This window comes from Fusarium musae, chromosome 6 (assembly GCF_019915245.1).
Source record: "Fusarium musae strain F31 chromosome 6, whole genome shotgun sequence".
Taxonomy (NCBI): Eukaryota; Fungi; Ascomycota; class Sordariomycetes; order Hypocreales; family Nectriaceae; genus Fusarium; species Fusarium musae.
In genome coordinates, this window is record NC_058392.1 from 708,619 (window position 1) to 721,530 (window position 12,912).

Consider the following 12,912-nt stretch of genomic DNA (forward strand, 5'->3'; position numbering starts at 1 on the left):
CCTGCCAACGCAAGCCATTTGATCTCGTGATATTGATAGTAGTTCAACACTTATTTATGAAGGACCGATTTGAAACGACGAAAAGTAGACTGCAACAGGCTTGCATAATCTAGGCACCTGATCACCTCCAAGTAATAAGTTGTATCTTGACCTTGTTCACCTGCCAGGCACCTTAGCTCATCGCGAATGGAAATTTGTTGGTGCCTAGAATGGCCTTTCGTTTGTCGGAGACCACGATCCAGCAGGAACTGAACTGCAGCCAGCCTTTGATTGCGACTGATGGTTGGTAATCCATTAGGGGGGTCGAAGTTCTCGGCCATGTAGTACTTGTAACCAAAAACTGCATTTTCTAAGAGACCTATCCCGTCCTTGGGATTCCATTGTTGGAGGAAACTCCTCCGCGTGTGTAGTCTGGACTCTAAGTAGGGGAGAATGGAGAATTGAGCCGCCAGGCCCAGGAATGTGTTGGGGAGCCCTCGTCTGTGGTCAAACACGTCTTGAACTGATGACCAGTGCATCCCTGGACTTTGGAGTCGGTAGACTGTCGGCCAGGCGTCTTGAGCCCTCCAAAAAGCCTCCGAAGCAGCCCTATCCAATGTATCTAGTGTTTGAATCAGAGCTCCCAACTTGTCCTGTGAGCTATCATCTGAGACTTGGCTAGCGTACCATAAGGCTCTCATGATAGCTAGCCAGAAGTGGCTTGGTGGATAGTCTGAAGTGGTTTCACTGTCAAACATCAAGAGGGTTTCGGCTTGCAGCAAGACTAGATGTGGATCGAAATTGCTCTGGCACGAAGCACACAACTCCTCCCATATGTGCTCTTGCTTCACCCAGTCCCTCGTCGTCCGATGAGCAAAGTTGACGACTTCTTGGGCGGCCCCGCTGAGTTCCAATATGCCTCGAGTACGCGTGGCAAGTCTGCGTTTGAGTCCTCTCTTGGCGTGGTATTTCGCTTCTGGAGACATGGCGCTGGAGTCGACTTCTGTCGATCGAGACTCATCAGCTAGCCACATCAAAAGCCACGGTAAGGGTCCATATGCACTCCTTGCTAATCGGATCATGGCACAGGCATCAGGTAGGTGACGGTGGGGTATTCGAGCCCATATAGCATCAAAGAGAGAAGAAAGATTTGTTGGCAACTTCTCCAGTGTTTCTTGGAGCTGGGCCATACTGTCACCTGCCGTGAACAGATCGGTGAGTTCCATGACCACGAAAGATACCCACAGGAATACCCCGTCTGCCTTTTGCACTACATCGTCAGTGAGCTTGGCAACTTGACGAGGGTAAACATTCTTCAGCTCGATATATCCTCTGTTCTCTTGAAAACTCTTCTTTACGAATGTCATCATGTCATCCTCAGTTAGAAGGTGCATCTGAAGCATAGGGCCATCGTTAAAAGCATCTTCAAATTCCGTCCACGGCCGGCTTGCAACGCAGATCTTGATGCCTTGAGCAGTGTCATTAGCCATGGAGCGTATATGTGAAACAACCGTGGCTGGGGGTATCTCAAACTCATCGAGGCCATCGACAAAAAGAGCCATCGCCATTGAGTTTCCACATTCATTCATGAGGGCCTGGAAGGACTCATTGATCTCCCATTCTTCCCAATCGGGGAAGTCTGCCACTCCTCGAAATGCCTGGAACAAAGCCCAACGTCTTGGTGCAATTATGGGCAAGGCGCTCGGGCGTTGATTGAGGACTTGATGCAAAACAGTCTTCTTGAGACCTTCCCAAGCCTTTTGCATGTTTAAGCCCGAGTTCCAGGCGTAATAATTCGTGATGACAACTGGCAATGACTTTGCCCACGGCTGAAGGAGGGTTCTGAGCCTATCAGGGCGAGCAATCAGTTTCATGATGGTAGACTTTCCCGATCCAGGCTTGCCAGTAATCCAATAAGGTGTCTTTGATTCTTCAGCAAGCCAGTCTGGAAAGCTGTACCAGAGAACCTTGCCATCTAATTTCTTAGGTTCATGCTGGAAGATCCATTCGTACGTAGCCTCGAAATTGTTTGCCACTGCATCTTCGCGATCGTACATGGAGTCAAAGAAGAGCCCATGGGAAATATCCCTTCCGACATCTGTAAGTTCTGGTTTACCGTGGGCTTGGTCCGCTGCAAATATGGCCATTGAGCTATCCAAGGTCCATCTCTTGTCCCAGAGCAACCGCACTAACTCAGCCCGAATGGTCTTTGCGTCAGCGGAATCACTACTTGTCAAAGCTCCGGTGATCTCCTGGCCTACCCTTCGAAGGGAGATAGACTGGCGAGCCTTTATCAGATCGGAAACCACTTCTCTTGTTTTCCCGTTGACTCCACTGGCAAGAAATTTCGAGTTGGCATCTTCGGAGGTCAAGGTCTGACAAATGCCATCCAGCTCTGGAGTCAAAGGTTCAGAAAGCTTGCCACCCTTCATGTCCCTTGTACTATTAGCCTGATCTGATGTTGATTTCTCAACTCTTGCCAGGATTCCGAGGATAGTATCCAATGATTGTGTGAAATGTAATTCCCACTTCTCTGTTTTCTTTGAGTCGGCCCTGTGTAAGTTAGCAAAGATTTGATCGTTGTCCACTGTGTGCTCATATTCACCAGAGACAGAATATGATGCAATTCATAATCTTCTTTTGAAGCGCCGCCAGGCGATTTTCCATATCATCAATTTTGCGCCTATCCCAAAGACCTGCCAGGGCAAGCCGAGGAATCTTATTCTTGGCTCGCTCATCATCTTTGCTGAGAGTTCGCCTTTTACGGTTGTCGATCCTGTTTAAAACCGTTTTGAACTCAGCCTCAATACTCTCGCACTCCATACAAAGCTTGAGTAACTGGGATTCCGCTACAGAACCCTCAGCTACAACTTCGTCTGCATTAACCTGAACTGCTTTCGCCAACTCGGAAAGTTCTTTTGTGAGCGCAGTTAGATCGGAACTCTCCTGGGCAACTTGATAGGCGGCATCTGGGCCCTTGTAGACAATCAGGTACTTATCCCAAGTTCTCTTCAGCATTTTGCCCCCAAACTCGGCGAACTGAACAACGGCGGCCGCGATGGCCAATGCGCTGAGGGGGTCCATAGTAATGGTCGGAGGTATATCGAGAGAGATCAAACTGTCTCCAGTGTCTAGCGTCAGAAGCTAACAATGGCTCCATTAAAAATAGACATAAGCAATTACGAAACAGGCACTGGGACATGAGAACTGCATTAGTTTGGCTTTAGTGAGTGCTTTTGGTAAAGGTTAAGTGGTAAGTGTTGGTGAGATCATTCTGTCACAAGGTGCTCGCAAGGCTCGGTCCTGGGAGAACATTTAGCCGCCTTATACCCCAGTCGGAAGATTTATAGCCCGATTGACTTGCAGGGGAATACTGGGACTGAGACTTGTTGTCACAGAGCTTATCTTTGTTTGAGTCTATGAAATGGGTCAAGACGGTTGATACAGAGGCAGTCACTCTTGAGCAAGCGGAATGTTGAAATATTTGCAAGAGTTTTAGCTCATGGTTACTTGACTCTATTCGCTGTGCTTCTTGAGGTCTGTTTCACTGACGCCGAGGTCTGGATGACAGGTTGCAGCCACTGGATAGAACACAGCAGGGCCTCAATACTCTTTCATCGTCTACTACACCCAGACTCATAATTAAATACAACTATCTCACTTTGAGTTTCTTTTGGCCACATATTGCTGTTTAACGTTCAACGGGCCATATCTCTAAATCACATTATATCATTGATCGTGAGAGTCCAGGCGGAAGGTTGAGGAATAATATGAACACACATTCGAATAGACGGTTGCAGCGTCCTTCGACAATGTCCCAAGCGTTGGTGTTTGACGTGCGTTGTGCGGGTGTAAGTGGCGTTGTTGGGGCTGGTGCTGTGGGGGGATGAACGACAACGACCTGTTGTCTTATGTCAGATGTTTGTTACTTCGATAATTCTATAAATCTATGACAGAACTGACTTTAGTTCCTTATCATACATGCATCCTGGCAGGCTATGCTGTGAATGCTGGGTTCCCTTGAGACCGTAACATCATGCGTGAGCGCCATCCCATCCATGTTGTTTAGTTCCGTCTCACTGCCAGCTAGACTTTCTGGGCCCATGGCCACAGCATGCCGAGGATGGCTCTTTCCTGTACTCTGCCAGTAGGCCTCCGATCCGCCAGTAAAAGTCCCCGGTTTACGGGAACGATCGGAAGGTATCTCTTGGTTGCCAAATCGGTCTTCACTCGTCAGTAAGGTCGTAGACTTTGGGTTGGTGAGCTTTCGAAGGAGAGGCCGGACCGCCGTAAGAGCTACGACTACGACAGAGATACAGATCTCGGCAGTTGCCCAGATGTCTAAGGATATGTCAGAGCTAGATCCGAGGTGAGGTTAAGATGGCTTACATATAGAAATGGCATTATCGACATAGACCATGGTTATAAATCTTCCAACGCTAACAGCGATAGTAATGACACCCAGGCTAAAAACAACAGCTAGCCCAATCTTTTTACGTGTTGAAGTCATCTTCAGGGTCGCTAGCAAGGGAATTGGGTATGCAACGTCTAAGTGCAGGTCAGAAATCGGAGCAGAAATCTCAGCGGGTCACACAAATCGCGACCTACTCAGGACCTCAGACACGAAGTTCATAGACCACAGAAGCCGCATAAGAGTCATGGATGTGAAGGATGTACATTCTTGCTCTCCTTTTGCCCTGCATATCCCGTCAGCGGTGCCCTGAAGCTTTCCAAGATTTTTTCTGACCAGTTGACTGAAGGATCAGGCCCACACCAGAACCAGTCACAGAAGAAAGTGGTGACCGCGAAAGAGGCTGTCAATCCAGCTAGGCAATAGAGTGCAATGCGCATTTTCGGCTGCGTAATCGGCACGAGGTTGAAATAGAAGGCGATGATGCTGAATTTCGGAAAGTATATGCCTGTGTCGAAGAAATGATTTGTTGCGAATCGAATCTGGAAAGAAGATGGAATAAGTATACAAGATGGTTCGTACCCGGACGAACTAAAAAGAACGTCCACGTTGTGCTTTCATTAGATGCCTACCTTTCTAATAGCGACATTATCTATTGTGAAATTATCCATCGCATCCATGGAGTAGGTAATCGTGTCGCAGATCAGCAGACCCTGACAGCACAATAAGCCAGCGATGAGCCAATAGTCGGCTGAAAACAATGGTGCCTTTCTCATGACCACGCGGACATAAATGCGACAGGCGACTGTCATGTAGGCGAGGGCCATGAAGGACCACTCGAAGCCCTGAAGGATCAGCGTTTCACAATCATAAAACCAGAAGGTAAATACGTACCATGACAGCCCTACTGGATATCATACTGGCGATATCCCGTACACGGGAATCGGTCGCTCGAGGAAGAAGCTATGCAGGAAGTACGGTCACATCACGCATTTGAGATTCAAGAAAACAGGAAGAGGTGCCAGCAAGGGGCACACAGTGATGCTTATCAGAACCTAACATCGGTGCTAAAAGCTAGCACATCATGGCGTACGCCACAATAAGCAGGAGTAGAGTTACCCGGCCCCAATCATGGAATGCCCAAGCCGCATTCGAGACAATATTCGCCACTACAACCACGGGCGAAGATTACGCCAAGCACCGAGTGTCAAAGCATAGACACCATCCAAGACAATGCCTTTCTTTGTTGAGCAATATGTCACTTGTCTACTCGGGCACTCTGGATTGCAGATAGCAAGCAGCTTTGGCTGGTCACTGAGAGGGAGCATGGAATATTGAGCCGTATCAAATGTCGAAATGAAGGATATATCTATGATGCATCAACGGGCGAAATTCAGGCACCAGTAAAGTCAAAGCACAGCCTCAGTTGCGGTGATGCGACCTCCTTATGCCCGGCCGTCCACTGATCGCTCGGAAGAATGCCACAGACTAACGCTACCGTCGATCGCGCGAGTCAAGAAAAGTCAGGCAAAGTGTGACGCTTGTGGTAGCCAAGATCCTCTATTGGACTGGCGCAAGCCACATCGATTTGATTGACCCAGGTCTTCCGAGCCCAGGGACTGGGAATCTGGAATGCCCTTTCTAGTGCTGTATTTATTTCCATGATCACTTTTATCGCCGGAAACGAAGACCCTGCTGTGATATAAGCTTTTCCATGGCTATTTGCATTCCTCATGTTGTTGGAATTTATGGACTTTCATGATATATAAATCGAATGTTGGTGATAATGTGAAATGAGCGCGTAAAGTTTTTCCATGGGACTGTGCCGTCAAATCAGCCGTCAGGGATACTATTTTGAAGCCTGCTGTACATAATGAGGCTCTTGGTGGTGATGAATCGCTGCGGCATTGGCGCGACCGGCCTGAATAATTAGCTACCCTAGAACATCATGGAGCAGGAGGCCTCGTGAATGAGGCTCCTTAGTCTCCCAAGACTCGGCTCGGGACTTCTTAACCTTGTATCATTGATCTATTGTTTTGTAAGTTGTAAGACACTGCCATCTCTTGATAAAGACCTGTGAGAAATAACAGTCGAGTCAAGCCAATCAGTAGCCGTCCTCGGTGTTGGACGGACTAGCGTAGAGAGTGGGATCCTCATTTGCCAATCACAGGCCTTGTATTCTCGGTCGAAGATGGCCCCACAATGTCCGAGTCCGCGCCGTGTCCGTCCTGCTCTCTATAAATCGCTGCAAGGCTTGAACTATACAAAAATGCTCCCCTTTCGTGTGGCAAACCAAGTGTTACCTTATCATCCTCACAGGCAAAGTACCAAGATCCCATCTGAATTCACACAACCATGAGTGATCAAAGGACCGAGAAGCCTGCAGATGAAGTACCCAGAAGCCCGCATGCTCCCGGCGACTTTGCTGGTAGCAGCGACGCCTCTCTCACTGAGACCGGACAGCGCAGGATACAGGGATGGAGAGTGAGTGCTCCCGAAACTCTTGGCCTTTGGAGATATCTTGCTAACATTGGATGACTTCGTTTAGTGGGCCGTTGCCTATGCAGCGATGCTGTCGACAACACTCCTCTTTGCTATCGACAATACTATCGTTGCAAACATCCAGCCCAGTATTATCAACGACTTCGGCCATCTCGAGCTCATGACATGGATCGGTACGGGTTTCGCCCTGGGTACCATGTTCATTCTGCTTTGGGGTAAAGTGTATGGTGTCTTCAACATCAAATGGGTCTACATCTTCAACATCTTCCTCTTCGAAGCCGGGAGCGCTGTATGCGGTGCTGCGCCTAACATTCAAGTACTCATAATCGGCCGTGTCATCGCTGGCATTGGTGGTTCTGGGATGTACTCTGGCACCTTGACATACGTCTCGGTTCTAACCAACGAGCAAGAGAAGCCAGCATATCTTGCTGGAAGTACTGTTGTTTGGGGCATTGGCAGTGTCCTTGGCCCTGTGGTAAGCTCTATTTTCTACCTCACCATTGGCTCTGGGCTGACCATCATCGTTAGGTTGGTGGAGCATTCGCAACAAGCAGCGCGACCTGGAGATGGGTACGTATCTTTCCTCCTTTCTTTTGCTCGATCCTAACTGACTTGACAACCAGGGATTCTACATCAATCTTCCTATCGGCGCTGTTTTTGCTCCTGCATACTTCCTGCTATTCCCCAGTACTGATCCAAACCCTACCAAAACCCTGGCAGAGAAGCTCCGCCTCGTGGATTGGATCAACGCAGTCATTTTCCTGGCGGGATCTGCTTGCCTGACCGTTGCCCTCACCTTCGGCGGTGTCGTCTATTCATGTCACTCGGGGACCATAATCGCACTCTGGACTGTCACCGGCGTTCTACTTGTGGCTTTCATTGTCTTACTTAAAATACATCCTCTAGTCTCGAAGGAAAACCGCTTGTATCCCTTGCATTTCTTCAAGAAGTGGATTCTTATCAACATGCAGCTCCAGGTCTTTCTATCTTCTGGCATCATCTTAGTAAGTCACAAAGAATCGAAAGGAATACTTTGACTAACCATATCCAGGCCATGACTTACTTCGTCTCGTTGTATTTTCAGTTCATCAAGGTAGGGGCTCTGACTGCGTCATGAAATATTTGTGACTAATATCTTCAGGGCGATGGAGCACTCGAGGCTGGAGTTCGTTTACTGCCTTTGATCATGTTTATGGTTGCTGTCTCGATGTTAAATGGCTTCCTGATGCCAAAATACGGACTGATCCCTTTTTGGTACATCGGCGGTAGTGCTCTTGCACTCATCGGTAGTGCTCTAATGTGTAAGTGGCCAATCATTCTATTAGCCTGTTCTAACGTCCTCCAGATACCATCGATGACACAACATCTAACGGCAAGGTATATGGCTACAACATACTTGTCGGAGCCGGAGCCGGGTGCTACATCGTCGCTGGATTCGCCATCATGCAGTCACTGGTCCCAACCCACGAAATTGCCAACGCAGTTGGTGCGATGACGATTTGCAAGTATCCCCATGGCAAACCATTCAAAGTTATTTCCAGCTAACCTTGACTCTAGCCCAGGATCTCGGAATGGTGATTTTTCTTGCTGTCAGTGGCAGCCTATTCCACAACGTCGCCGTTGACAAAGTGGGCAACGCTCTGCCAAGCGCCTCTGAAACTGAGATTGGCAACTTGATTGCGGGCACGAGCAGCGCTGCGTTCAAAGCTCTTTCTGAAGAAGAAAAGGCCGCTGTTATACCAGAGATCGCAAGTGCTATGAAGAGCATCTGGGCCTTTTTCATGGCGGCCGCTGCCCTCAGTTTTGTGTGCGCTTGTCCACTAGTTGTAGGTGTCTTATTTCATAAACATGTTGATTGACTGACGCTAACTCCCACCAGACAGCTAAGCTTGGGGGAAAGAAGCTCAAACCAACTGCGATAGCCTAAAATGTGGTGAGACTTACCGGAATATCATAGATGGAGAAGATCGGCTTGAGCATCTACTACGTCAGAATGTCAAGGACTTTTGCTGTTTGGAGGATGGTTGCTGTTTCTTTTTGTTTGACAGGGAAATTGTAACAACAGTCACACAAGAAAATAAACATCAGTTGTAATAAGAGAAATAAGAGATGGATGTATAGTATTGGATGAGCCCTCAATACTTGCCTAGATTTAGCTGTTCCCAAAATATGACAGTTTAGACTTATAGACTCTGAATACAAGGACGTCAGCAATGCCTTACAAGTGCGTTCATTGGTGTCTGTTATCTTTGTACCCTTGGGGGTAGAAGCCTACTTTAGAAGCTAGCCTTAACACAGCAAGTGCGTTCACTTAACCCCCAACATGGCCACCTCGTGATCCCACAGGCTCATGGTAGATCAATGGTAGTACTACCACTGTTGGTAGTGAATTGTCTTACATCAATGTATATTGAATTACTACCTTAAATGCGACACGAATCTTCCAAGCTCAGTAAGCTCTCAAGCTCGCGTTGTACAATTCAACAAAGCCTGTCCTGTCCGACCTAAAGCCAAACACATGATCCCGAGAGGCGATCAGATGAAATACCCATATAGCCAACGACAGAGCAGCCACTATCGCCATCACATGCGGGAAAACAGCTTCAAATCCACCATTCCAATTATTCCAAGTCATTCCCGTTAGCTCCTTCTTCGCAGCCTTACCTTTCATTGCATACTTCTGCTCAGCCTCTATCGTGTCTTGCCATCCCATAATTCCTCTCTTCTCTTCAAACTCGACAAAGCTCAGTTTAGGCGCTGTGACACATAAACCTGCAATCTTCTGTGCTAATGTATCAAGTCCTATGATGGGCGTCAGCCATCGTTGTGTGATATATGCCTTCCATCCGTCATATGCTTGCTGCCTCGTCAAGGCACCTCCAGCTTTGACTATGGCCCGAGCACGTTCTACTCGCGTGTCTTGGTACTCCTGGCGCATGGCGTCATGTAACTCTACGTCACTAGGTTTTTTGTTGGGATGTCTAGCCAATAGAGCATGCAGCATGTTCGTGATTACGACGGCATCTTCCATCGCTGTGTTGCCTCCAAGAGCCGAGTTGGGGGTCACCTAGATAAATTAGACATGTCAAGGTACATGGAGCATCGTTCAAGGGAGCCCGTACCTTATGAACAGCGTCTCCAGCCAGGACAATTCGGCCGAAGGTCCAATGCTCCAGAACCCCTTCTTCAAGGGATATCATTTGTGCCTTCAGACGTCGCTTCCACAATTCCCCAAATACGACTGTATCCGTGACCGGACGCTCAGATATCTTGCTCACGAGCGCTTCCATATCGGTTTCAGTATAACGTCGGCGCGTGGGCCATGTACACTGCTGGTTCTCAGGGAGCTTGCTGTGCACAATGATAGATATCCATTCTGGCTGGCAGAGAAGGAGAAAGGAGTACTTGTCATTGAAGGTGATTTCCATGTCGTGAGCACCGATGCCAGGGACTGGCGAGCTTGCCATTACGATGGCATTGTATTGAGTGACCATAGCTTGAAGGGCGTGAGTAGCTGATGACATCTGCCATAGAATGATATATACTTACCTCTCTTCTCATCAACTGTGATCATACCCGGGTATAGAGCATTGGCTTTGTCCCACATGATTTCGCGGACTTTGGAATGAACGCCATCAGAACCAACTACTACGTCACCAACAAACTCACGACCATCAGCCAGGATGACGTGGGCAACCGAATTCTCCTCGATTATCTCCTCGACGCGAGCCTTTTCATAGATTTGAGACTTATCAGGTAGTAGCTCGTAGAGCTCACGCAGGAATACTTGACGGTCAAGTGTCCTAGTATCATAACCCGCGCTTCCCACGGTTAGTGAGTGAGTCCCAGCTAATAGGGAGTTGTACATACAACTTTCGTACGACACCAAAGAAGTCGTTGGAGGCAAAGCTCTTACCGGTGGGATCACGGCAATGCGCACCGCCCATGGTATCGCACTTGGCCAGTACGGCGTCTAGGCAACCTAACTGGTGAAGAATTCGGCAATTATGAGGCTGGAGGGTGATAGTAGTCCCGAAGCTCGGCGCCACTACGCCCTTGTCCAAGAGGACCCAGTCGATGCCAGCTTTGGCTAGGCAATGAGCCAGCGTGAGGCCTGTAACGCCAGCACCAACGATGATAACTCTGAACTGTGAGTTTTTCTGCATGGCGATAAGTATTGCTAGAGACTGGAAAGAGTCAGGATTTTCCGAGGAGAAATTTCCCTTAAATTCCAGAATTCTCATCCCAGTGATATTCCCTAAAGTCGTTTCGACGATCAGTTGAAGACGGGCCCGAACGGAGTACCGGAGCTTCGGTCCCGAGCGCTGTGGGTGATGCTCCGTAGCCATTAAAGCGGGAGCGGCCGTCGGATGCCGACCAGAAAACATCGATCCGCCAAAGGAAATAACGAGTGCAACATCAAATCTCGCACTATGACAAGTTTAACAGACGAACACATGCATACTTAGTTAGATATCTGGCCGTCCTTCCTAGCAAGAATCTTATCATCAACTGCTCATTAACAAACCCCAATCCATACCATGCTTCAGACTTCAAGAAATCAGCTCCTCTATCTCAGTGCCCTGGGTGTATGGGGTCTCTGGGGTTATGCATCATTTAAAGGCATGTTCCGCCGCCTCGACACACTCACAAAGACACAGCATTTTCCAGACGGCAGGCCCCTCCGCTCCTCGTACACAGGCCTTGCACCACTAGACGCCCAGCTTTCTCTCGTCACAGCATTCTACGATGTCCTCACAAACTCGCTCAGCTCTGGCCCACGCTTGCTGTTCTTTGACATCAACTATGTCGTCGCATGCGCAAACCTATGGACGCTCATTGAATCTCGCCGTCGCGGTGTGCGTTCCTTCTTCCTGAGGTATCCAGCGTGGGCAATGGCTCTCTGCAACTTCAACGGCGCTGCTATTGTGCTGCCACTGTACATGTTTCTAATCTGCCGTAGTAAGGCACGCTTACGCGACTCTAGCGTACCGTTGTACGACGCGGTAGCGATGCCAGTGACGGCTGTGGTGATTCTGCTTCAGCCGCTGCTTATCTTTCTACCAGCATGGTTGGGCTTCGATGGTTACGAAACCCATCATGGATTGATTGCTCTTTTTCAAGTTGCCCCTATCCTTATTCTTGGCTTTTATCTGGGGCTTGTATCAATTCTCCCTCAAGGGCCTGTCACACCAACATCATGCAAAGAAGCCAAAAGGTGGATCGTTGCCTCACTTATACTTGCTGGCACCGTCGCCTCAGCTGTGCACATTTATATTATGATCCGTGCAATGCGAACCCACGATAGCGATGCATCCCTCTCCAGGCTATTTGTTCCTGCCTGGGGTTTCTCTGACCCAGGAACGATCCTCAAGACGACTGAGGGAAGATCCAGAGAGTACACCTCGCTTCTGGAAAACCTTCACCTGTTTTCCCAATGGGACTGGATCGTTGTGTGTCTGACGACGGTGGTGGCTGTCCACTTGTTTCTCTCTCGTCGGGACGGACTCAAGGTTGATAAGTCTACCTCGCCACACGAGGTCCAGGAACTGGTCTATCTTGCAATATCTACAGCGGTTCTCGGGCCTGGAGGTGCTGGTTCATTTGCGCTTGCAATCCGAGAAGCCAGGATCTGATTTGATGAATACTCTTAGATCCTGCCTCTCAATGGATACCCGAAAGTGCTCCCACAAAAGTCGGGATAGTAAGGACTGTTAAAAAGCTGGATCTTATTTCTATCCTGACTCATACGATATATATAAGACGATTATTATCTAGTCGAACCACCCATCAATGGCTCTTTTTGTGTCCAATATTCATGCTACTGAGAAGATCAGTCAACCAAGGCCTCTTAAAATACGAGAAGGTAGCGTTCACGATATCACTTGGGCCAATATAATTCCTGCTCAGACTACCAGGCGCCTTTGCTTTTTATATCCAGATTCAACATACACTTGGAACATTCCAACATAGTAGTTTTCTTTGACTAACTACTACCTGCTGATATTTATCACAACCTC

The 12,912-nt window shown here is 48.4% G+C and overlaps 4 protein-coding genes across 4 annotated transcripts; 2 read left to right on the top strand and 2 right to left on the bottom strand.

The window, feature by feature from the left end:
• Nucleotides 1-50: 50 nt before the first annotated feature.
• J7337_008101 (uncharacterized protein) lies at nt 51-3,063 on the bottom strand (the record flags this gene model as incomplete). Its single annotated transcript, XM_044825725.1, has 2 exons — nt 51-2,532; nt 2,585-3,063. 2 exons carry the CDS (start codon nt 3,061-3,063, stop codon nt 51-53), a joined length of 2,961 nt encoding a protein of 986 aa, XP_044678642.1.
• Nucleotides 3,064-6,745: 3,682 nt separating this feature from the next.
• Nucleotides 6,746-8,819, top strand: DEP3 (Efflux pump dep3; the record flags this gene model as incomplete). The annotated part of the gene is made up of 7 exons (XM_044825726.1): nt 6,746-6,874; nt 6,939-7,367; nt 7,516-7,896; nt 8,034-8,193; nt 8,238-8,378; nt 8,450-8,718; nt 8,772-8,819. 7 exons carry the CDS (start codon nt 6,746-6,748, stop codon nt 8,817-8,819), a joined length of 1,557 nt encoding a protein of 518 aa, XP_044678643.1.
• A 384-nt stretch (nt 8,820-9,203) lies between these two features.
• Nucleotides 9,204-11,058, bottom strand: DEP2 (FAD-dependent monooxygenase dep2; the record flags this gene model as incomplete). Its single annotated transcript, XM_044825727.1, has 5 exons — nt 9,204-9,262; nt 9,557-9,959; nt 10,015-10,388; nt 10,442-10,713; nt 10,763-11,058. The coding sequence occupies 5 exons, from the start codon at nt 11,056-11,058 to the stop codon at nt 9,204-9,206; spliced, it is 1,404 nt and encodes a 467-aa protein (XP_044678644.1).
• A 375-nt stretch (nt 11,059-11,433) lies between these two features.
• Nucleotides 11,434-12,528, top strand: DEP1 (Transcriptional regulatory protein; the record flags this gene model as incomplete). Its single annotated transcript, XM_044825728.1, has 1 exon — nt 11,434-12,528. The coding sequence occupies one exon, from the start codon at nt 11,434-11,436 to the stop codon at nt 12,526-12,528; it is 1,095 nt and encodes a 364-aa protein (XP_044678645.1).
• Nucleotides 12,529-12,912: the final 384 nt, after the last annotated feature.